Source organism: Podarcis filfolensis, assembly GCF_964270895.1.
Source record: "Podarcis filfolensis genome assembly, chromosome: 6".
NCBI lineage: Eukaryota > Metazoa > Chordata > Lepidosauria > Squamata > Lacertidae > Podarcis > Podarcis filfolensis.
In genome coordinates, this window is record NC_139609.1 from 25,909,318 (window position 1) to 25,933,802 (window position 24,485).

Genomic DNA, 24,485 nt, shown 5'->3' on the forward strand with positions numbered 1-24,485 from the left:
TGAGGACAAATTTAGGGACAGACTTAATAAGCTGGAAAAGAGATGCTGGAAGTTATCCCACAGCGGTAGCGCAAGAAGACCATAAAGCCAAGTCAGCCTTTCTTTCTAGCCATAATCCACCCTCAACCAATTCGTTGTCCTCATATCATTTTTTTTTAATTACAAATTTAGAATTTATAGCGTGCATTTCAAATATCCCAAGGATGTCACACAGAGTAATCTTTACAGCAGCTACTCTTGCCATGGAGCAGGGATTGCTTGCAGCTCCTGGCTAGCGGCTGTGGTCAGAGAAGGATTGTGGCTCACTGGTACAGCATATGCATGCAGAAAGTCCCAGGTCCACTCCCAAACATCTCTGGGTTGGACTGGGAAATAGCTCTGCCTGAAATTCTGGAGAGCTGCCATCAGTCAGTGGAGAAATACTGAGCGAGATGCACCAAGGGTCTGACAAGGAAGGTTCGTATGTCCCTATGTCAAGCACACACTTGATAACAAACCCATGTTTATTTTGATGTAATGCTGGAAATAGTCCAAAAAATCAGAGGGATGCAGCCAGGGAACTCTCTGTGCTCTGGCCTTCTCAAGTGGCCTTTCAGAGGGTACACTATTGTCCGACTCCAATATAAATCAAACCCCACCCCCCATGGAGAGATACCTACAAGGGGAATACATGTGAATTTTATAAAATCTTTTGATGAGCAAATGATGAGTGCTTATGAAGAGTTGCAATAGGATTAACCAAAATAGCATGGTTTTAACTAATTGTTTTGACTGGCCATTTACACAAGGACTTAACCTTTGACCACAGTTTACACATAGACAATCTGATGCATTTAAAGATTATTTCATGTTTTCTGGATTCTATGCTGGAAATTGACTGCATGGCTGAATCTTCATCCAATCAAATGTTAGCCCCCACCCCCAGTGGCCAATTGCATAGGAGATGGAGGGAGGCATGTTGGGTGAGTGTTGAGGAAAGCTATCCCACACCTCACCCCATGTAGAATAACTTACAATTATATTCTCCATGCACAAACACAATGATACTATCCTGGCTGTGGCTAGGTTCCTCTCAGAAGTAATAACAAACCGAAACCTACACGCTCTGGATAAAACATAACAACTGCATTGGAACCCTTTCCCCGTATTTCTGTTTTATTTTCCTTTTGACAATGTTTCTGTGGGTCTTTGGACTGAAATAAAGAATGTGTGTATATCCTCCATGCTGTCCCTTTGTTTAAGCAGGATAACGAAACCAATAAGAGCTAGCCTTTTTAAGGACATAATATATTGTCTAAGAAACAATCTGATTATCATTTGCATCAAACAAGCAACGATTTACAATTTTGTATTTCCCTTGAATAAAACAACCATAAGCAAAGCAATCTGGATTTGTTTGGGGGAGGGTTTTTTCCCATGTCTCTCAAAAGGTTTAGTGCATCAGTTTCTGTTCATGGGTTATATGCTAGCTGGATCTTCATGAAGTGGAAGAATGGAGTACCCTGTCTCTTAGCTGCTCCATGCCGGCATCTAGACTATGTGATTCTCTGCCCTCCCCCTTTTTAAGGAGAGAAAATAATTCTATGAGCCAGGAATACACATGATCAGGTATTAGCATGGGGTGCTTGGTTTATATGTGAGGGCATCTGCACGGCAGAGGAAAGCAGGTCCAGAATCAGGGATTGACATGATTAGACACCTGCTGAAGCCCACATCCCACTGAGGGCTCCACTATTGAGGTCCCCCATCCAGATCGCCTCCTCTTCTTCCTCACCATCACCACCAGCCCTCCCCTTCTGGTCCAAATGGAGTAAAGCAAATGAACAGTGGTGAAAAATAAGGCAGAGAAGTTGCCACAACTCTTTGTTTGTACTCTGCTTGGCAAATGAGAGCAGGCGGCAGAAATGGTGAGGATGAGGAGCAGCATCTAGTGGCGCAGGCAGTCAACCTGGTGCCCTCAAGATATTTTGGACTACTACTCTCACCAGCCCCAGCTAGCATGGCCAAATAGTCAGTGTAGCTGTGGGTTTAGGGAGTTGGAGAAAGTTGCACTAAGGGATTGAGACTTGCACAGAGAATAGGATGGACTGAGGGTGTATTGCCCCCCTCCCACCTCAACCCCCCTCCCAAAAAAAGACAGCCCCGGAGAAGAAAAGATGACACGGCCTCCTTCACCAGGTGAAGGCCCAGATAATGTATGAACCAGTGGCATCCCTTCACATAAGTTTCTCAGTGAGATAAAAGGGCGGAAATGAAAATGGCAAATGTCTTGTGTCTCTTAGTAGATTTCTCTTGCTACAACGCCACTTACATGTCCTGATTAATCAAGCTGTGAGCTTATATGACAGGGAGATGCCAAAACATCTGAGCTTGTTACCTTCTTGGGAAGCCCTCGCAATGCTCACAATATCCGTGACATTTGGGGTCAGCTTGGCAAAGAAAGGAATCCGAACAGCTTGCCTCACCCAGCGACAGATGTTGCGCACCAGCTCTGGATCCTGTTCAAATAGGTCAGATAAATACAGTGCATAATTAAAAGTAATGTGATCAAAACTTTCCAACAATCTGCTGCACTGTGGCTTGCTGAAATGATACTTAAATGCTCTGCTTTGCCTCATTATCTTAAGCTGTATCTGCATTCCTTCTTCCCAAGCCAAAGCAGCAGGAAAAGAATGCGTGCCATATATCCGATACCTAAAAATAAAACTTAAGAGGGCTGGCAGTATGATGTAGGATTGCTCAAGCTATCACTGTGGACAGCCATAAGTATCAGCTAGTTGAATGCCTCAAAACTGTGTGGAAACAAGTGCATGGTCTAGGGCTGGGGCTGGTTTTTTTTTGGGGGGGGGAGGGCTTTCAAAAATGTGAGCCTCCACTTTGAAAAAACCCCACAAAACCTTATGACTCATTTTAAGTGAATCTAGAACCTGTGTTGATCCTTGAAGTGGGTTGCAGTGGGTCACAACACAGATGTCCCTCCTCTGCCAATTCTTCTCTCTAACACAGCCACTTTTCAAGGGTCAAATAGTGCACTGAAAAGCACTTGGATATCTGATATCTGGATTTATTCTTTAACATGACCGGATTTCATTTTATTAAAATGGCGTAATAAGTCAAGCAGCTTTAATTTAACCATATAAGATTGTTTGTACGTAGGATTTAGCTGTTCCGCACCAAGGAATTATGAGCTGCACTTATATCACAGAAAGGTTAACGTCACAAATAGGAAGAGAACGTCTTTACCATGGCTGCACCATGGGTGAGCAATTCCACAGCAATGCACAAGTCCAAGCAGAATTAAACCTTAACCGCAGGCAAAAACATCTCATACCAAACTGAAACAAAAAGTCAAAGGCATTTCGCCTACTCAGACTATTTATATTTTGATTATTCTGTAGCCCAGAGCCAGCCAACTGGTAGACCCTTGGTGGAGTTTGGACCCAAACATGACTATATCTATTTTTATCCGCCCTCCATGGGAGTTGCCATTTTTATTCAAAATATTTTCCCACTGTTGCAATTTTAAGAAAACAAAGAAAAGTAACAAAAATGTATGAAATTCCACACTTGTGATTACACTTCAAAATTTCGTATGAACCTGTATGCAACCTGTACATCTAACTTCTGTAGGTCAGAGATCAGGGATCTGTGGCTCTCTAGGGGATGTTGGACTTTAGCACTCATTAGCCTGGCAAATGGACAGGGACAGTGGGAGTTGCAGTCCAATAGCATCTGCAGGGCGATAGGTTCCCCATCCCTGCTGTAGGTAATGTTATTCCTGAGTACAGGTGATTTTGAACAGTGAGCCCCCTACTACTAAGCAGAAATTTGCTTTCAGGTCTGGTGCCAGTATCTGGAATCCTAGGTAAAGGTAAAGGTAAATGGACCCCTGACCATTAGGTCCAGTCGTGACCAACTCTGGGGTTGCGGCGCTCATCTCACTTCATTGGCCAAGGGGGCTGGCGTACATCTTCCGGGTCATGTGGCCAGCACAACTAAGCCACTTCTGGCAAACCAGAGCAGCGCAATGAAACACCATTTACCTTCCTGCCGGAGCGGCACCTATTTATCTACTTGCACTTTGACGTGCTTTTGAACTGCTAGGTTGGCAGGAGCAGGGACCAAGCAACGGGAGCTCACCCTGTTGTGGGGATTCGAACCGCTGACCTTCTGATCGGCAAGTCCTAGGCTCTGTGGTTTAACCCACAACGCCACCCACGTCCTACCAGGGCCTAAATCCTGCCCTGGGCCTGCCACACAAGGCACCGCGTGGCTACAAGCTGCCACCTTAAATTTCCCACAATGCAGCATTCTGTGGCACTGTGAGACGTCTAAAATAGTGCCTTGTAGTCACCTGCCACTACCACTGGTGAAGTACATTTCCGCCCAGCCCCAACATAGAAGGGGTCCCACAAAGGGCACTTTCCTGCTGGGCTGTGAAAGCTCAGGCTACTCCTGTTTATTATGTAATTTATCCAGCGGTCAGTTTGTGAGGGGGGGTGGGAAGACACCTCAGACCCAAGGACCTGGGTCTGGAGCATACAGTGGTCCAAGAGAACTATCCCGGAGGTAATCAATGCCATTTGAGCCACAGGAGTCTCCAATAAACTAAACAACATGAGTTGACAAAGACGTATTAAGCCTTCCCCCCATACCTCCTTCCCCCAAATAGCTCCTAAGCACAGTTATTTTGGAGAGGTCAAATGGTTTTTTCTGAACACTCATCTCCTTTGAAGAATGGTTCAGGATGACAAAAAGCTAAATGGGGAAGAAGAAAAAAATCAACTCGCTCTCTTTAAAGCTAGAAATAGAAATCTTCAAGCACTTACTGCCCTCGTGGGACAGCCATCTTTTAGAGGACAATCAGCTATCTGTTCTATTGATAATGGCTCTATAGTGGTAATGCTCTTTGATTCCAGAGCATGGAACAGTCTTTCACTTTATTACTCTGTAATAAGTTTCTCCCTCTTGTGACAGCTACTGATAATGCCTTTTGATACATTATGTTAAAATCGGCAACACCGATTTCATGACTAATATGATCTTAATGAGTTTAAAAGTTCTGAGGAGAATGATAAATAATTTATCCCAAAACAAACCGTACGAGCGCGCCAGTCGTGTGTCAGCTAGATCCTTTCCTATAATTATTTACATGTATTCCTTCCATGCTCTTTGCTGAAGTTAATTAAATTTGTCATAAAGAAAGAGGCCTCTGATGAAAGGGCGTATCGTCACAAAAAAACAGCCGATAACCAGATTTAGATATAGGCTGAATTTGCACATAAACACTAAGCCAAACCATGGCTTACTTAGTGTGAATGCGGAGGCTCTCAGAGCAGAGATTGCAGCCATTTTACTCCTTCTGGGTCCGTTTAGCTCAGTGTGGAGTGGTAGTTGAGCCAAGGTTTGGCTTGGTGTGTCTTCTGTTGGTGCTTAAACACTTTCCTCCTTAGCTTTGGCTTTGGTGTCACATCGCCCTGAGCTAAAGGACGAGGGAAGAAAAAAACAAGTGTGAGCTCTTCTCTGGGATCCAGCATGTTTGTGTAGTCTTGGTAAGTTGTACTTTTGGCTTGGCGTGCTGTGCAAACCTGACCACTGTGATCCTAATCTGATAAAACCATCATTTATCAGACCAAGAAAGACGTTTGTATTGAACAGATATAACATTTTAAGTGCGGCGGAAATAGCTCAAATGAGCATATCTGTTTTCAGGGTAGTCAACGTATGTCAAACCACTTCCATCACATTTAAATGTTATGTCTGCATCTTCAGCCTGAGGTAAGCATCACTATATTTAAACCACTGCTGGCTGACTTACAGTACAGAGCGTTATCTTAAAATATTCTGATAATGGAGCATCCATAAATAATAATGTGTTCCATTGCTCGTCCTTGCATGTGTCTTGGGTTATTCCTCAGCAATGCACCTTTCTCTTTATTGAATTAAGAGATTTCTTTGCTAAGGTTTCAATGGAGAACAGGTGACCTGTGCTTTTGATTGTTGAGAACAGCCTGTGTGGTACCATTGTGAAGAGACATTGAAGTCAGAGTATTGTGGTAGAATCATAGAATCATAGAGTTGGAAGAGACCACAAGGGCCATCGAGTCCAACCCCCTGCCAAGCAGGAAACACCATCAGAGCACTCCTGACATATGGTTGTCAAGCCTCTGCTTAAAGACCTCCAAAGAAGGAGACTCCACCACACTCCTTGGCAGCAAATTCCACTGTCGAACAGCTCTTACTGTCAGGAAGTTCTTCCTAATGTTTAGGTGGAATCTTCTTTCTTGTAGTTTGGAACCATTGCTCCGTGTCCGTTTCTCTGGAGCAGCAGAAAAACAACCTTTCTCCCTCCTCTATGTGACATCCTTTTATATATTTGAACATGGCTATCATATCACCCCTTAACCTCCTCTTCTCCAGGCTAAACGTGCCCAGCTCCCTTAGCCGTTCCTCATAAGGCATCGTTTCCAGGCCTTTGACCATTTTGGTTGCCCTCCTCTGGACACGTTCCAGTCTGTCAGTGTCCTTCTTGAACTGTGGTGCCCAGAACTGGACACAGTACTCCAGGTGAGGTCTGACCAGAGCAGAATACAGTGGCACTATTACTTCCCTTGATCTAGATGCTATACTCCTATTGATGCAGCTCAGAATTGCATTGGCTGTTTTAGCTGCCGCGTCACACTGTTGGCTCATGTCAAGTTTGTGGTCAACCAAGACTCCTAGATCCTTTTCACATGTACTGCTCTCAAGCCAGGTGTCACCCATCTTGTATTTGTGCCTCTCATTTTTTTTGCCCAAGTGCAATACTTTACATTTCTCTCTGTTAAAATTCATCTTGTTTGCTTTGGCCCAGTTCTCTAATCTGTCAAGGTCGTTGTAGATACAGGGGGGACTGTAGAGTGCTGGGCTTGCATTGTAGTAGTAGTAAAATAAAACAACAACAACAACAACAACAACAACAACAACAACAACAACAACAACAACAACCTGCCCAGCTGGCTGGGTTTCCCCAGCCACTCTGGGCGGCTTCCAATAGAATTGATGATGATGATGATGATGATGATGATGATGATGATAATGATGATGATGCTAAAGCAGCAATAAAACATCAGACATTAAAAACTTCCCTAAACAGTGCTGACCTTACAGCAGCCTTTCTTAACCCCTTGGGTCCCCAGATGTTGTTGAACTACAACTCCCATCACCCCTAGCTAGCAAGGCCAGAGCTCAGGGATGATGGGAGTTGTAGTCCAACAACATCTGGGGACCCACAGGTTGAGTACTTCTGCCTTACAGGATTATTTTGAGGACAAAACGGGCCAATCCTATAATATACTGGATTTCTTGGAGGAACAGCGAGATGCAGTTGCTAATAATAATAACAACAATAATTCAAGAACACGGCTATCCATAGGGGCTCGTTTTCTGTTTTACCCATTTCACAACAAAATGCTTGCTATGTGCAGTTATAATCCCCAGGAAATTTCTGGAAAAGGAAATCGAGTGCTTCCCGCTTAGGAATAACAGTGGATATGAGCAGAGCTTAAAGAGGAGGATGTGTTATGCTTTTGATCCGCAGCTCCCGTTTAGCAAAACTTCAGGGGTATTTCCCTTCCCCACCCCCCGTTGTGTTTTGAACGCATTAATAATTAATCGTAGGCATTCAAAGACACATGCCTTGCGCATCGGCAGGGCCTAAGGTGTATTTACATGAACGGCGCCCCTCCCAGACTTAGGTCTGCACATTTCTAGCTAATAAAAATGGTGATCTCCCCTGCACATGCAGCTTTCATGAAATATTCATGAGAGCTGCACCGGCGTTTCGAAAGCAGCTGCATCCTTGCGACTTCCATTGCTCGCTTATGAATATCCTGATGGGACCCACTTTAGAAGAGAGGAAACCTCCAGAAGGTACAAATCATATAGGCTTTCGTGATAATTTTCTCCAGCTTAGGCATTTTAACAATAATGGGGAGAATATCTGTATTATAAGCAAAGCAGCATGTGCCGTGCCAACATTATCTTTCTCTCTCTCTCCCGTCATCCTAACACACAGAAGCTTTGCGAAACAGAATCTGGAAGACGCAATATTGTTTATTTCCACCTGCCTAAAAGTGTCAATGGTCTACCTGTTCAAAGGAGTCAGCAGTTCAAAGCTTTTATTATTATTATTTAAAGGATGTATTCCTAGGCCTCTTTGAAATTGCCAAAGTAGGTCTTTGCATTCAGGCATCCGTGTCCTAGAGACAGAGATGAATTAATTTGTCCATTTCAGCTTCTCTCGGTTTTTTCGTTTTTCCAATTTTAAGTTGAGTTTTCCACATTTCCCCATCAGTTTGTGAATTTTATTTAAAGTCTTCTTGAAAATTCAACAGGATTGTAGTGTGGATTTCTTTTTTTATATCCATGTTCATATGCTATTTTGCCTTTCATACACATTTTTTGCAAGGCATTTTCCCACAATATAATGCATTTCTGCATGTTATTTTTTAATAACATATGCATTTTTATACACATTACTTGGCTGGATAACTGCATTGCAAAATACAGAGATGTAAAAATTTCAAAGGGCAGCTGTGCTTTGTTTTTCCATATGGTTTTGGAAAGTCCAAATTAGGTAGATTCACCTTTGAATATGAATCCAATCAAAATTCTCTCCCTATAAATGTGAAATCAATTAATTTTCTTCTCCCATCTCCACATGGTTGTTGAATTGCTGAAGTTGAAACAGAGTTAACATCACTGTAGCAGCATGAAGAAAGTTGCTCTACAGAAATAATACCTTGTACAAAGCCAGAAGACAGAGTAAAGAATTTGCTGCCACTTTTTCTCACAACAAATGTTATCAACGCTACACTGATTTTTTCTCATTCATATTCAGTTCCTTAGCAAGTGTCTCAAATTAGCCCTCGCACCTGAGATAGCAGATTTTCATCAGCTTGCAAAAATGTCAGTGATGACAGAAAATGGATGAAAATTGATTTGCGTTATCAAATACTGATTTACTTTATTTCTCTAATGCAGAGTTTGCTGTTTAATGTAGCTAGGACTTTGTGGAGATTCCAGGTAATAATAATAATAATAATAATAATAATAATAATAATAATAATAATGCAAGACTGAGTGGATAGAGAGATACAACTGAAAAAGTGTGCAAAGAATCTGCTCCTGTATACATGCTGGAGAGCCTGGTTTGCAGACCATAGCTCCCCAAGAGAGTATACATCCTTCAGACATAATCCCCCCCCTAAAAAATTAGGGCATTTATCAGGTCTAGGGGCCTGTACCAAGGCAACCATGGCTATCTGCTAACCATTGTTCACCATTCAAAGGCAGCAGTTTCCTTCGCTAAGAAAAAAATCCCCATTAAGCACAACTAAACAATTCATAAGCACCAGCATTAGCCACAGTTAAGACTAATAGTGATTTCCCATAAACGAGAACTTGAAAACTGTAGCTAGAAGTGGATATCCGATCTTGCACCAGCCCTCAGTAAACAATGAACACAAGAATGATATACTGTGCTTATATCAGCATGGAAGCTACATCTTGAATTACACGCCACAAAGGCACATGTGTGACTGAGCCTATCTGCTCTGTAGTCCCCCATGGTCTGATTGCACTGGGTAGCTACATGAGACAGAGCCTTCTTAGGGGCTTCACCTAGATTGTGGAACTTTCACCTGGCTTCATCATTACTGGTGTTCAACTGGCACATTAAGACCTCACGGAACACTTGGGACTGGAAGAACCAATTTCTGCTTCATGTCCTTATTCAACTTCTTGTTTTATAGATGGGTGGTCACAGGGTGAAAAGGGGGGAGACTGGGAGGAGGGGCTGTCAAAAGCTGAAGAGGTAACACGGATTTGTGAGAAGGGAGAACCTGTGGCAGAGAGAAGCCCAGAAGCAGGGTGAGGGAGGCCCAGAGGCAGAGATGAGTCAGGCTGACGAAGAAGCAAGGATGTCTTCCCCTCATGCTGCAACGAACTCCTCTCCTCCCTTGTCTCACAGGACCAGGTGAGGCATGAAGTAGGACACGCCAAGGTAGGCACGCCAGCATAGTCTCAGATTGCTTGTGAAAAGCCCTGGAGAAGAGGAGACTTAGGCAGCTGTGGGAAGGCGGGTACCTTCAGTCTCCACAACTGCATCATTGGGACAAGACCTCCCAAGGAAGAGTTGCTGGTACTCCTGAGCAGACTTTGTTTCCTTCACTTACTCTGTGTGATTTATTGCTGGCTGGCTGGCTCTTTGACAGGTCACATTTGGGCCCCAGACCTGAAGTCCGCCATTCCTCAGTGCAGTGGCAATAATAATAATAATAATAATAATAATAATAATAATAATAATAATAATTTATTTATTTATACCCTGCCCATCTGGCTGAGTTTCCCCAGCCACTCTGGGCGGCTTCCAATCAAGTGTTAAAAACAATACAGCATTAAATATTAAAAACTTCCCTAAACAGGGCTGCCTTCTTTTAAAGAGAAGAAAGCTGCTATGGGTGGCTAGAATGTCATCCTCTAACCAGGGAAGCCAGGATTACCGTACTTTTCCGTGTATAAGACGCTGCCCCCCCATGTAAAAGATGCCCCCTATTTTGGGGGACTAAATTTAAAGAAAATGAGGGGAGATGGCCCAAAGTTGTTGAGCTTTCTTTCGGGGGAATTGCACACACACCACCACCCTGCTGGGGGTTGGCAAAGTGGCAGCTGCTCCCGCACGCCACTGCGGAGGGAAGCTCTCAAGAGCGTAGGCCACCAACCAGCTGGCTGGTGGCTTCCCCTCCACGCCGCTGCAGGAAATGCTCCCTAGAGTGTGCGCCTCCTGCAGCTGCATGGGGGGGGGGAGTTGTGCACCTCAGCTGGCGGTGTGCAGCTCCCCCCCCCACACCACTATCCGTGTATAGGACGGCCCCAGTTTTTTGACATGGTTTTTGAGTCAAAAAACCTTGTCTAATACACGGAAAAATACGGTAAAATCCTACCTCAAATCATGATGACTTTGGGCCAGTCTCCATCTCTCACAGAACAGGTGTGAGGGTAAAATGGGAGGAGAACCTTTAACAATGCAATGAAAGCAAAATAAATAAGAAACAAATGCTTCCCTACAAGCAGGACCCTTTGTGTGGGTCTTTCCCAAGCAAGCTGCTTCGCAACCGAAGAGATGGTAGTAATCAGATGGGAACAATGCACTCAAGTCACCTCTGCCCACCTTGCCATGTTATTCATACACACAGCCTTGCATTGTGGGAATCACACCAATCAGAACTGGCTCTGACACTGTTCGGAGGATGTCTGATGTCTGATGAGGGTCTGAACTGAATTGAAACAGGTTACAGTTTCACTAAAAGGGCTGCCCATCTGGAGTTTTACTGAGTTATCTAAGCTGGTTTATATTCCTTAGTGTAAATCTCTGTGAAGTCAAGGCTTTAACATACAAAGACTGGTATTATGAAGACTGAAGATAGGAATGTAGCCTATAAAAGACCGTACCTTGGGGCACTCAAATTAAATTAAACAATGATCTTCTTTCTGCGCAGAATACCTGCGTGACTAGTAGTGTAATACAAATCTCTCCTTTATCCAAAACTCAACGTTATGAGAGAGCCTTAGGCCTGTACTGCTGCTATTATATATAAAAATAAAAAGTTGAGGAAGCTTATGTGGAAAAGGTTTGGTGTTTTTTTTAACTGCTTGGTATGCAAAACTTATTAGCTGCAAAAAAGGGGGGGGGAAACAGATGGGCATTTGCATTTGCAAAATCAACAAATGCAAACCACCCCAAAATGGCTTTACTTAATCAGGTTAAAGGATCTTAATGTTTGGGGTTGAACAACAAACAAACAACACTATAATAATTACAGCATAATTTATGCCTTGCCATATTGAAAATATATCTCGCTTTGGTTATCTCTCTCTCTCTCTCTCTCTTTTACTAATGACTGTTTATTGTAATCATAATTTTAAATTTGTAACATAGTTTCAGACCAGGGAAATAAGTGGATGACCCTGAGGGCCAGGAGAGATTTACTGTAGCACAGAAATCTGCTAATTTGGCTTCCAGTACCCCTATTACTTTAGCTTCCTGTACCAAAATGCATTTAGCTTATGGATGCTGTTATATTCTGCTAATCAGTTCAGAAGCAACTGGCAGCAGCAGAACCACTGTGGATTAGGCTACATGAATCTCAGAGAAGGAATCAGATGCTCAGCCCTTGTTTCCTCTCTCCCCTCCTATATCATCTTCATCTATTTAATGTAGTGCATATTATTAGTAGCATTAGTATTATTCCACTGCCAGAGACCATAAAATGGTCTCTTGGTGACTTACAGAGAAAATCTAAAACAAGGACAAGAAACACAGTTACAGTACAATTTAAACACATAAACCAAATAAATGTGATCCCATATTCATCCCCCCTAAAAAACAATTGTTCACTAACTCCACACTCTACCAGTGATTCCCATCCCCCCCCCCCCCCACTCTGGGCCAGCCACATTTTCAGAATAAAAAGTTGCTCGCCCCACACCACATTTTTTATTGCTAAGAAATTTGTGGGGAAAAACAACTCCCACCAGTGCTTGATTTAGAACATAGAACACAAATACAGTGGTACCTCGGGTTAAGTACTTAATTCGTTCCAGAGGTCTGTTTTTAACCTGAAACTGTTCTTAACCTGAAGCACCATTTTAGCTAATGGGGCCTCCTGCTGCTGCCACCCCACCAGAGCATGATTTCTGTTCTCATCCTGAAGCAAAGTTCTTAACCCGAGGTACTACTTCTGGGTTAGCAGAGTCTGTAACCTGAAGAGTATGTAACCTGAGGTACCACTGTACATTATAATATGATCATAGGACATCGAGAAAGTGTAAAACAATGCAGCTATGTAAGAACATGGATCATTCCCAAAATATAATTACAAATGAGCCTCTTACATATGTACCTTAAGAATGTAAACAAACTCAGTGAGAGATGTGAGCTTGCTTTTGCTGGGTAATCTCATTTCTATTAGGTCTAATGTGAGACAAAGTAACTCTCATCTCCTCATCAACATAAAGAAGCCTTTGTCTTTTCTGATCTTTCATATTTGCGAGAGCTGAAGATCCCAGTTTACAACAATATGTCGTGGAGATACTGTTTCTGGTTGTGTATATGTGTACACTTCACAGACTCATGTGTAAACCAATTGACAGAGTATAATCAAATGATGCCTGTTGTCTTTGTCCATGGAGTTTTCTTGGCAGGGATACTGGAGTGGCTTGCCGGTTCCTCCTCCAGGTGGATCACGTTTGGTCACAACTCTCCATTATGACCTGTTCATCTTGGGTTCAGGAAATCAGCCCTGAGTGCTCACTGGAAGGACAGATCCTGAAGCTGAGGCTCCAATACTTTGGCCACCTCATGAGAAGAGAAGACTCCCTGGAAAAGACCCTGATGTTGGGAAAGATGGAGGGCACAAGGAGAAGGGAACGACAGAGGACGAGATGGTTGGATAGTGTTCTCGAAGCTACCAGCGTGAGTTTGACCAAACTGCGGGAGGCAGCGGAAGACAGGAGTGCCTGGTGTGCTCTGGTCCATGGGGTCACAAAGAGTCGGACACGACTAAATGACTAAACAACAACAATCAAATGATGCAACCAGGCCTATATCCCGAGGATAAAACTCCAGAGCATTCATTGTAAGACCATTGCTTTTTAACATACAACTTGCATCTAAGGAAACATCCCACCCCGGCCCCCATTAGCCTCCAACAAATGCCCCACAGAATTATGCTATGCAGTTCTGGAAATAATGTTGACCTGACTGAAAAACATTCCATAGTTACCAGTTTTTGGAGGTTAACTGCATATTGAGTGTTTGAAAAACGTATTAATGTTTTATGGTTTAAACAACAGATGCATTTCAGATTTATTGCACCTGTTCTGGAAAAGTTATTTTTTTTTTTTATAATATATTTATTAAAGTTTTCAAATAAAGCATATATTAGATAAGCACTTATCATTGTCCATTTAACATCTCTCAATTGTTACATGGGACTCCCCCACACCTCCCGCATACACTTACATCATTATTAAATTAGTTTCAAACAAATTATCATTTAATTCATCTTAATTAATAATCTTAATTTGGTTTGACATATAATTCAACCTTAAATCTAATTTAATGGTAGACAATTGTCTGCACTGGCATCCAATTCAGCACTCAGCCAAATTACAATATTTTTGTAAATAAATCTTAAATTTCCTCCAGTCTTCTTCCATCCTTTCTTCTCCCTGGTCTCGAATTCTGCCGGTCATCTCGGCTAGTTGCATATAGTCCATCAGTTGCATCTGCCATTCTTCCACAGTGGGTAGCTCCTGAGTTTTCCAATTCTTGGCAATTAATATTCTTGCTGCTGTTGTTGCGTACAAAAAGAATGTTCTGTCCTCTTTTAACACACTCTGGCCGACAATACCCAGGAGAAAGGCCTCTGATTTCTTAGTGAAGGTGTATTTAAACACCTTTTTTAATTCATTATATATCTTCTCCCAAAAGGCCTTCACTCTAGGGCAGGTCCACCAGAGGTGAAAAAATGTTCCTTCATTTTCCTTACATTTCCAACATTTGCTATCAGACGAATGGTATATTTTAGCCAGTTTAACAGGGGTCATGTACCATCTATACATCATTTTCATCACATTTTCCTTCAACGCATTACATGCAGTGAAGTTCAGCCCAGAGGTCCACAACCTTTCCCAATCTTCAAACATAATATTATACCCAATATCCTGCGCCCATTTTATCATTGTTGATTTTACCATTTCGTCATGTGTGTTCCATTTCAGCAGCAAGTTATACATTCTTGAAAGTACCTTAGTCTTAGGTTCTAACAGTTCAGTTTCTAACTTTGACTTTTCCACTTGGAATCCTAACTTTTTGTCATTTTTAAACACTTCTTTAATCTGAGCATAGTGTAACCAGTCTCGCACTTTGTCTCTCATCTTTTCTAAACTCTGCAATTTCCAGTTGTCACCATCCTTTTCTATTATCTCCCAATATTTTGGCCAGTTGGCCTCCATATTGGCTCTTTTCCGAGCCTTAGCCTCCAGGGGTGACAGCCACCTCGGAGTTTTATTCTCCAGTAAGTCTTTATATTTTGTCCAGACATTAAAGACTGATTTTCTGACAATATGGTTCTTGAAGGCCTTATTTATCTTAGCTTTATCATACCATAAATATGCATGCCATCCAAACGCATTATTAAAACCTTCCAAATCCAAGACATCCGTATCTTCAAGAAGTAACCAATCTTTTAACCAGCAGAAAGCTGCAGCTTCATAATACAACTTTAAATCTGGCAGGGCAAAGCCCCCTCTTTCTTTCGCATCTGTTAATATTTTAAATTTGATTCTGGGCTTTTTGCCCTGCCAGACAAATTTAGAAATATCTTTCTGCCACTTCCGGAAGCACTCTGTCTTGTCTACAATCTGCAGTGTCTGAAACAAAAATAACATTTTTGGCAATACATTCATCTTGATGGCAGCTATTCGGCCTAACAAAGAAAGTTTTAGTCTTGACCAACTATCCAAGTCTCTCTTAATCTCTGACCAACATTTTTCATAATTATCTTTAAATAAACTCAGATTTTTTGCTGTTATGTTTACCCCTAGGTATTTAACTTTTTTAACCACATTTAGTTCTGTCTCTTTCTGAAGCTGTTCCAACTCAATATCTGTCACGTTTTTCCCCAAAACTTTAGTTTTTTGCTTATTTAACTTAAATCCTGCCACTCGACCAAAGTTTTGAATCAGTTGTAGTACTCTTTTCAAACTAGACTCCGGCTCCTGTAATGTCAGAACTAGGTCATCTGCAAAAGCTTTAAGTTTATATTGTTTCGCTCCGACCTGAATCCCTTCCACCAACCGGTCCCCCCTAATCATATTCAGGAGCACTTCCAGAACCGAAATAAACAGTAATGGGGAAATCGGGCAGCCTTGTCGTGTACCTTTTTCAATTTTAAACTCTTCTGTAACCACATTGTTAACTATCAGTTTAGCCTTTTGTTCTGAATATATTGCCTCAATCCCGTTCTCAAACCCCCGTCCCACTCCCATTTCTTTTAAATTCCCCTTCATAAATTTCCAAGAAATGTTGTCAAAGGCTTTCTCCGCGTCTATAAAAATTAAAACTGCTTTAGTGTTTATGTTTGTTTGTAAAAGTTCCAATATGTCTATGATGTTCCTTGTGTTAGTAAACATATGTCTGCCCGGGAGAAAGCCTGCCTGGTCTTTATGGATTATCTCACTTAAAACTTTCTTAAATCTTCGTGCCAAAACATCTGCAAATATTTTGTAATCCACATTTAAAAGGGAGATGGGACGGTAATTCTTGAGTTGTGTCTTTTCAGTTTCTGACTTTGGAATCAATGTGATAAATGCTTCTTTCCACGATTCAGGCGCCTTCTTCCCCTCCATTATTTCATTACTGACCTCCAACAAAGGTTGTATCAAATAATCCTTCAATGTCTTGTAGTAGTTAGAGGTCAGTCCATCTGGCCCTGGTGATTTGCCCTGTTTCAGACTCAGGATGGCCTGTTCAATCTCTTATCGTGTTATTTTGCCATTTAAAATTGTTCTATTTTCTTCTGACAGCTTTGCTAATCCATTTCTCTCCAAAAATTGTGTAATCTCTATTTCATCTTGTGGCCCTTGAGTATATAACTTTTTAAAATACCTCTGGAAGCACTTTCTAATCTCTGTTCTGGAAAAGTTAAGCTGTTTTTTCAGTTAACATGTCTTGTGTGGATGACTCTGGGAAAAGGAAGTGTTGCTAGCTCTTGCATCAAATGGTAAAACCAAGAAATGGGGCCACGGTGCATTTAAAAAGATATCTAATCAGAACTTTTTAGAAATTTATCAGCACAACATTTGAAAGACATGCCTCTTCAAACAACTCTGCAGCCACTCCACACCAGGAAAAGCTGGGAACCAAGCATGGAAAGTCAAGTAATATACAGGTATGCAGACCCTCCCAAACTTCTGAAAATAAGAGAAAAGCATAACTGTAATTGACCCCCCAAAGACATAGTTCTCTTAAACTACAGATAAGATGGAATAATAGTAATGATAATAATGATAATGATAATGATAATAATAATAATAATAATAATAATAATAATAATAATAGGTCTTGATTGAACCACTTCACACTATCAACAGGAGCTCACATGACTGAAATTTAGGCTGCACCATGTAATTTCCAAGTCACTGGAAATAATAGTTCCACTTTACTCTGCACTGCTCAAATGGGGAACAGTGTCCAGTTCTTGGCACCATCATTTCCGGAGGACATAGAAAATTGGAACGGGTTCAGAGAATGGTAATGAATATTATCAGCAGCATGAGAAAGAAGTTCTACTAAAAAGTTGAAGGAAATAGGTTTATTAACCTCCAGAAGAGAAGACTGAGGAGAGGAGTTGAGAGAAGTAGAGAAGGGGACAAAGACCTGTTCTCTGCTGCCTCAGAGGGCAGCACTGGATTTAATAGGCTTAAATTACAGGATAGTACATTTCAGTTGAATATAGGGGGGGGGGGCTCTGGACTCTACAGCTCTGTGATTCTGAACAGTTCGACAACATCCAGGATTTTAACTGGGGCGGCTGCACCAGCTACCAATTTGTTTTGGGGCTCAATTCAAAGTGCTGGTTTCAACTTATACAGCCTTATGTGGCTCAGGATCTCAGTACCTCAAGGCCTGCCTCTCTCCACTGGTCCCTGTGATGATCATCTGAGGCCCTTCTTCATGTGTGCCCTCTATGGGAGGTTTAGAGAAGGGCCTTTCCAGTGGTGGCCCCTTACTTGTGAAATGTTCTCCCCAGGAAGGCATGGCTGGCACCATCTTTATCTATTTTCAGGTGCCACAAAGACTTTTCTCTTTACACAGGTTTTGACCTTTTAATTTGAAGAGTCACACTGTGGATTCTTTCAGTGGGGTGGGATCAGTAAGTCCTGAATTGTTTTATATCTTTAGCTGTGTTATTAGATTTTTATTGGGTATTCTTAAATGGTTTCAATGTACGTCACTTGGGGTCTCTATGTAAGAAAAGCAGCTAACAGATATAAGAAAGAAACTACGCAAAATACAAGAGCATCATCAAGAGCATCAGCCAAATTCATGAAGAACAAAGTCCAAAAATGGTTATTAGTCATAGCAAGTGGGGCCCTGTGACAAAATGTTACAGCGAGGTGTGTTTCCTGCTCAGGATACTCCATTCCATTCCTTTTCACTTTTGGGTATCCCATCCCCAACAGTCAATCTGCACTCAACAGCCACTGACCATGCTCAGTCCTAATTGGGTTATTTGGGTTTCCCCCCACTCTTTAGGGCAGGCATCCCCAAACTTGGCCCACCAGCTGTTTTGGGACTACAACTCCCATCATCCCTAGCTAACAGGACCGGTGGTCAGGGACGATGGGAACTGTAGTCCCAAAACAGCTGGAGGGCTGAGTTTGGGGGTGCCTGCTTTTAGGGATTAAAAATAAATAAATAAATATCTTTTTTAAAGCCTTGGATTTCCCCAAGACTATGGAAAGTTCTTTCTTGTTTGAATGTGTGCTGATTTGGATACAGCACTCTGAACATCAGAAACAGGAGAAGTGATAGCTAGTATAGAATCTTCATCTTCAGAATCATAGTATCATAGAACAGTAGAGCTGGGAGGGACATCTAGTCCAGTCCCCTGCAGTGCAGGAATCTTTTGCCCAACGTGGGGCTAGAACCCACAAATAGCATGCCAGCGCATATCTGTTTGTGGGGGGGGGGGGGTCTGGGGAAATTGCAGGAGATGGTTACTGCCTTCATGCGCTGCTGGTAGGCTCTGATGGCTACTGCAGGAAATGGGAGTCTGGACTAGATGGGACTTGTTGCGGTTTGGCAGGCCTGTGTTCTTAGAAGCTGGACCTAACAATTGCTTTGAAAATTGTTAATCTGCCTCTGTTGGTAGCTTAATTGCTGTTGTTAATACTGCTACTACCACATTTATTTATCTCCAGCTCTTCCACTGGAAGTACCTAGGGCAACCCATAAAGCCTCGTAATATAATCAATAGAACTGCCAGAACAGCTTGCAATTTCTAAAAGCAGCTAACAAATTAACATATAACACAACAACCTAAAAACAAACACATAATGGATATTAATATTAGTATCAAAGCTCCCATCTCTTGTTAGTAGTACAGGATCAGGCATGTGATAAGTACTCTGTTGTTTGTTTCCACCAAACTGCAAGCAATGCCAAAAAAGGGGAAAAAGCAAAAGGCTTCGTTTTCAATTATTGCAGATCAATGCTTTCTAAGTGCCTTTCCACTATCCGAGTTCCACCTCTTAGATTATTCTTTGCCTTGTTCATGATGATACACCAAGAACATAATCGCTTCCCACTCCTCCTGTGGGATGTCCAAAATTACCTTCAGAAAATTGAATCTGCCTTAATCCTACCCGAAATTTCACAGTACCTAATTACAGAATTGCAATCAATCATTAAAGCAAAAGAGACACCATTTGTGAATTTCACAGCTAATCTTATTGCAGACTCATGTCCTAGCAAGGGGCTTTTTAGTCTATGTGCTTGTCCCATTTCAAACTTAATTAAAGCTAACAATTTGCTTAAAGCCTGTCAAATTAAGGGGGGAAATTTCCCAGGGTAGGAAGAAAAATAACTCTTGGCTTAGGGTTCTGCAGAATGTATTTCCTTACTTCTCAGAAAACTTGACAGTAAAAACTCAGACGCCATCATCTACCATTGACAGCTGTCAGAAGAGACAGAAAAGGGGAGCTTCTAATGCCACAGTAATCATTTCCATAGATAAGTGTACAGTCACTTGCACAAGGCTGCTCCTGGAGACACTCAGAATTCACTCCTATTATTTGGTTAGCTTATTTCACCCTTTATACCCTGTGCCTTCCTCTTTTGCAAATGCACAAGGGTTCCTGAAGAGGTCACCTTTCGTACATTAGAACACATGAATGGCAGAACACACCAGTGTCCCATATAGGGCTTCTCTAGATAACCTATGTATTCATCATCCATCCCAATTTGCTTGCACTAAGCTTACATGGGGGTTAGATTACTTCATTCTGATTTGTTTACAGAGTGCTAAAGAATGCGGGTGGCGCTGTGGTCTAAACCACAGAGCCTAGGGCTTGCCGATCAGAAGGTCGGAGGTTCGAATCCCCGTGATGGAGTGAGCTCCCGTTGCTCAGTCCCAGCTCCTGCCAACCTAGCAGTTCGAAAGCATGTCAAAGTGCAAGTAGATAAATAGGTACTGCTCTGGCAGTAAGATAAACGGCGTTTCTGTGCGCTGCTCTGGTTCGCCAGAAGCAGCTTAGTCATGCTGGCCACATGACCCGGAAAAACTGTCTGTGGACAAACGTCGACTCCCTCAGCTGGTAAAGCAAGATGAGTGCCGCAACCTCAGAGTCTTCAGCGACTGGACCTAACGGTCAGGGGTCCCTTTACCTTTACCTAAAGGATGAATATTCTTCCTGCATTTTTCCTAATTTGTTTGTAGGGTCTTCTCCTTGGTAATGCATCCACCCACCCCATACTTTTCAGTGCATGTCCCCACCACTTTCCTAATCACGAAAGTCATTAGAAAAAAAAGTGGATCTATTTCATTTGGGCAGCAGTTTGTTTCAATCCCTTTTATTGCTCCAGTGCCTCCTGCAAAGGGGTGCCTGTCTGGAGACACCCATAGTTCATAAGTGCATTTCTGACAGTGACCAAGCATGTGCACCAGGGTAGTAGGGATGTGCCCAAATGGCTGCCTCCAATTTGCCTGTGTTTTCATAGATGGCTGAACTGGGGTTATCTGTTCAGTTCTGTTTTAGGAATCAAAATCCAACCCTCAAAATGATCCTTGAAATTGCTTCAGGACAAAGGGAATGCTTGCAATTCTAGAGTAAGGGGGAATAACCTTCAGTGTGCCCTCGCCTTTCCTCTTTGGCCTTTTTCTTTCAAAAACTTGCTAAAGCTGCTGTCACACTGGAAAATATAAATGGTAGAAGCAGCAGAGCCCACTGCTACTACCACAGTGCCAAATCTGCTGGATTATGTATAGTATTCAGCTAAGTTTACTCAGAATAGACACACTGAAATTAATGGACCACAGTCTTGTAGCTGTGAATTCCAAAAGTTACCTGTGGGCTGGAAAAAAAACAAAAAGCCATCCTTTCAACTCTATAAGTCTCTGATTCTGTGACACAGTTGCCTGTGTTGTAATAATAATAATAATAATAATAATAATAATAATAATAATAATAATAATATCCCGCCCATCTGGCTGGGTTTCCCCAGTCACTCTGGGCAGCTTCCAACAAAAGATTAAAAATATATTAAAACATCAGTCATTAAAAACTTCCCTAAACAGGGCTGCCTTCAGATGTCTTCTAAACATCAGATAGTTGTTCTTCTCTTTGACATCTGGTGGGAGGGTGTTCCACAGGGTGGGCGCCACTACCGAGAAGGCCCTCTGCCTGGTTCCCTGTAACTTAGCTTCTCGCAGTGAGGGAACCGCCAGAAGGCCTTTGGAACCAGATCTCAGTGTCCAGGTTGAATGATGGGGGTGGAGACACTCCTTCGGGTATACAGGACCGAGACCATTTAGGGCTTTAAAGGTCAGCACCAACACTTTGAATTGTGCTCAGAAACATACTGGGAGCCAATGTAGGTCTTTTCAATGAGTGGGAATTGGTGTGTGAGCTGCTCCCAGCTCGGTTAAGGCATGCCAACAACTGGTCTGCAGTTAGGCTAGAGACTTCTTAGCCTGAGTGGGGAAGCAACACTTAAAAAAAAAAAAAAGAGGCTTTATTGTTTTCATTCCTTTTCTGACAACCTATTCCAGTTTAAAAGCATAAGCTTCATTCCCAATGTGAAATGCAAGGGCTTTTGGCTGCACTTAAGTAAAGCTGTAAGCAGAGTGTCATGACTTGCACAGGTGTTCTGCAGATCACTCACTCCAAGTTCCACTCGGCGGCACCTTAATGGAGACAGATTCTCCCTTTTTCCAATCATACTGACTGTTCCTGGACAGAATCAAGTTACTCTGAATTAGGTCTGGGCTTTCTGTCATGGCTGAACTGAGACGTCACAGCTCAAATCATTGCCTGAGCTATGAGAAATAGTGGCAGCTAGCTGAGAAAAGACTTGAGCGCTCGGCTGTGACCAAGTGGGTGTTCCCAAACCTCTCCTCACAATTGGGAACTTCGCAAACCATTTTTCGTCAGAGAACTCCAGCTTAAAATCCAGTGTAGTAGCATGAGGCATAGGTACTGGATAGCATGAACAGAGTAAACAAGGCTCATTTTGAAAATAAAAACAATCACTTATTCACACTCTTGTTTTTTGTTATATGTCTGGAAACTCAAAGTATGGTGTGGGCAATTACAGTAGGTCGGTCACAGTGTCTTTTTTTTTTTTTTTAAAAAAGCTTTCAATTGGCCCGATTCTCGGGCGAGTACTGTATTTTTCTGTGTATAAGACTAGGTTACTTTCTTAAAATATTGTGCTAAAAACTTGGGGTCGTCTTATACACGGATAGTGGAGAGGTGGTGGCTGCTGTGGCGTTTTTGCTAGTGATTGGTGGGTGCTGCAAGGTCCACTGGCTATTGGCTGCTGCGGCAATTGGGTGGGCAATTGGTGCTTCCATTTGGTGAGTGTGCAGCTGATTGTTTGCTTTGCCGATGTGCGTGTGATTGCAGGTGAGCGATTTTTGGCAAGTCTGGGCAATCTCCCCCCATTTTCTTTATCTGGAGTCCCAAAAAAGAGGGGGCATCTTATACATGGGGGCATCTTATACACGGAAAAAAACAGTACTTATGTGCTACTTAATGTTTTAGGTAGGGTTGCCATATTTCAAATAGTTAAAAATCCGGACAGAAAAGTTGTTGCACTACATTTTTGAGCTCTTTTTATGGAAAATCGGCAAAAATGACACTGCCGACATGGGTTGCCACACTTCCAGATTTTCACGTTTTTCCGATTTTCGGCCAGACACTGCTGCCATCTGCAGTATTCCGCATATGTCTGGGAAATTCCGGACATATGTTGTTGCTGTTGTTTAGTCGTGTCCGACTCTTCGTGACCCCGTGGACCAGAGCATGCCAGGCCCTCCTGTCTTCCACTGCCTCCCGCAGTTTGGTCAAACTCATGCTGGTAGCTTCGAGAACACTGTCCAACCATCTCATCCTCTTTCATCCCCTTCTCCTTGTGCCCTCCATCTTTCCCAACATCAGGGTCTTTTCCAGGGAGTCTTCTCTTCTCATGAGGTGGCCAAAGTATTGGAGCCTCAGCTTCAGGATCTGTCCTACACTGAGCACTCAGGGCTGATTTCCTTAAGAATATGGCAACCCTGTTTTAGGGTGACCTGGGGAGCTAGGACTGAAAGGAAGATGGGCTGGAAATACCACAGACTTTTGAGGGGGCGGGAAAGGAAGGTAGTAAGAAGCAACAGTCACCAGCTATGACTCTTGTCATGTTTGTTACTGAGGACAATAGCCAACCCATCTTGTTTGACATGCTACTCAGAATTGATCTGGCATGGGTATCCATGCCAATGCCATTCATTCACTCATTCATTCAATCTTTCTCTAAAGCACTTTCTGAAAGTTGGCTGGCCTCCTGTCAACTATAGCTTCCACAATGCATTAGTTTAGGATATGCCTGAACTCAGCTTGTCTGCCAGACACATCTGCACATTAAACTCCAGTGTCCAGAATAACCACACATGAGTTGCAGCACAAAACAGAAAATGAGACAATTTTTTCCTACTAATTATACCAGTAGGCACAAATTTGAAGTACAGGGTTGCATTCAACTACGTGTTACTCAGAGCAAAACCCACTGAAATTAATGAATCTTAGACAGCAATGCATGTTGACTTCAATAGGCCTACTCTGAGTAGAACTAGCACTGAATACCACCCATAGGAATTTTGCCTTGAGTTGTGAATGGTGATGGGAAAGTTGCCAGGTCCAAGTAGGGGTCAATTTCAATTTCTCTCAGTTTCTCATTTGTCCAGTCTTAAGTTCGGTTCTCCAAATTTCCACGTCAATTTAGGATTTATTTTTTTAAAAAAAGTCCTCATGAAAATTCATCAGCATTTAATTGCATTTCCCCTGATACACTAGTTTGCATGCAATTTTATCTAATATACACTTTTAAAAAAAGCAATTCTCCCTAATACAATGCATCTTTGTAAGTTAATTTGACCAATCTATATACTTCTCTGCACAATTTGTCCCAGTTTATGTATTTTGCACACATTATGAAAATTGCAAAATTGGGAGAAGCACGAATTTTGAAGGATGGCTCTGCTTCTGTTCTTGAATTATTTTTGGAGGTGCAAATTAAATAGGCTCACCTTCAGATGCAAACTAAATTGAATTATTCCTTCATCTCTAGTGGCAACTACAGTCCTGTCTTTAAAGGTTTTTGAGAGAACTTTGCA

The 24,485-nt window shown here is 42.3% G+C and overlaps 1 protein-coding gene across 4 annotated transcripts in view; it reads right to left on the reverse strand.

Annotated features, from left to right (window-relative positions):
• Positions 1 to 24,485, reverse strand: part of DPYD (dihydropyrimidine dehydrogenase) — a 512,239-nt gene that overhangs the window by 103,848 nt on the left and 383,906 nt on the right. For all 4 annotated transcript variants that reach the window (XM_083620602.1, XM_083620600.1, XM_083620601.1 and 1 more), the window contains one exon: positions 2,378 to 2,498. In XM_083620602.1, the coding sequence (XP_083476728.1) occupies positions 2,378 to 2,498 (121 nt within the window). The remainder of the gene's footprint in view (positions 1 to 2,377; positions 2,499 to 24,485) is intronic.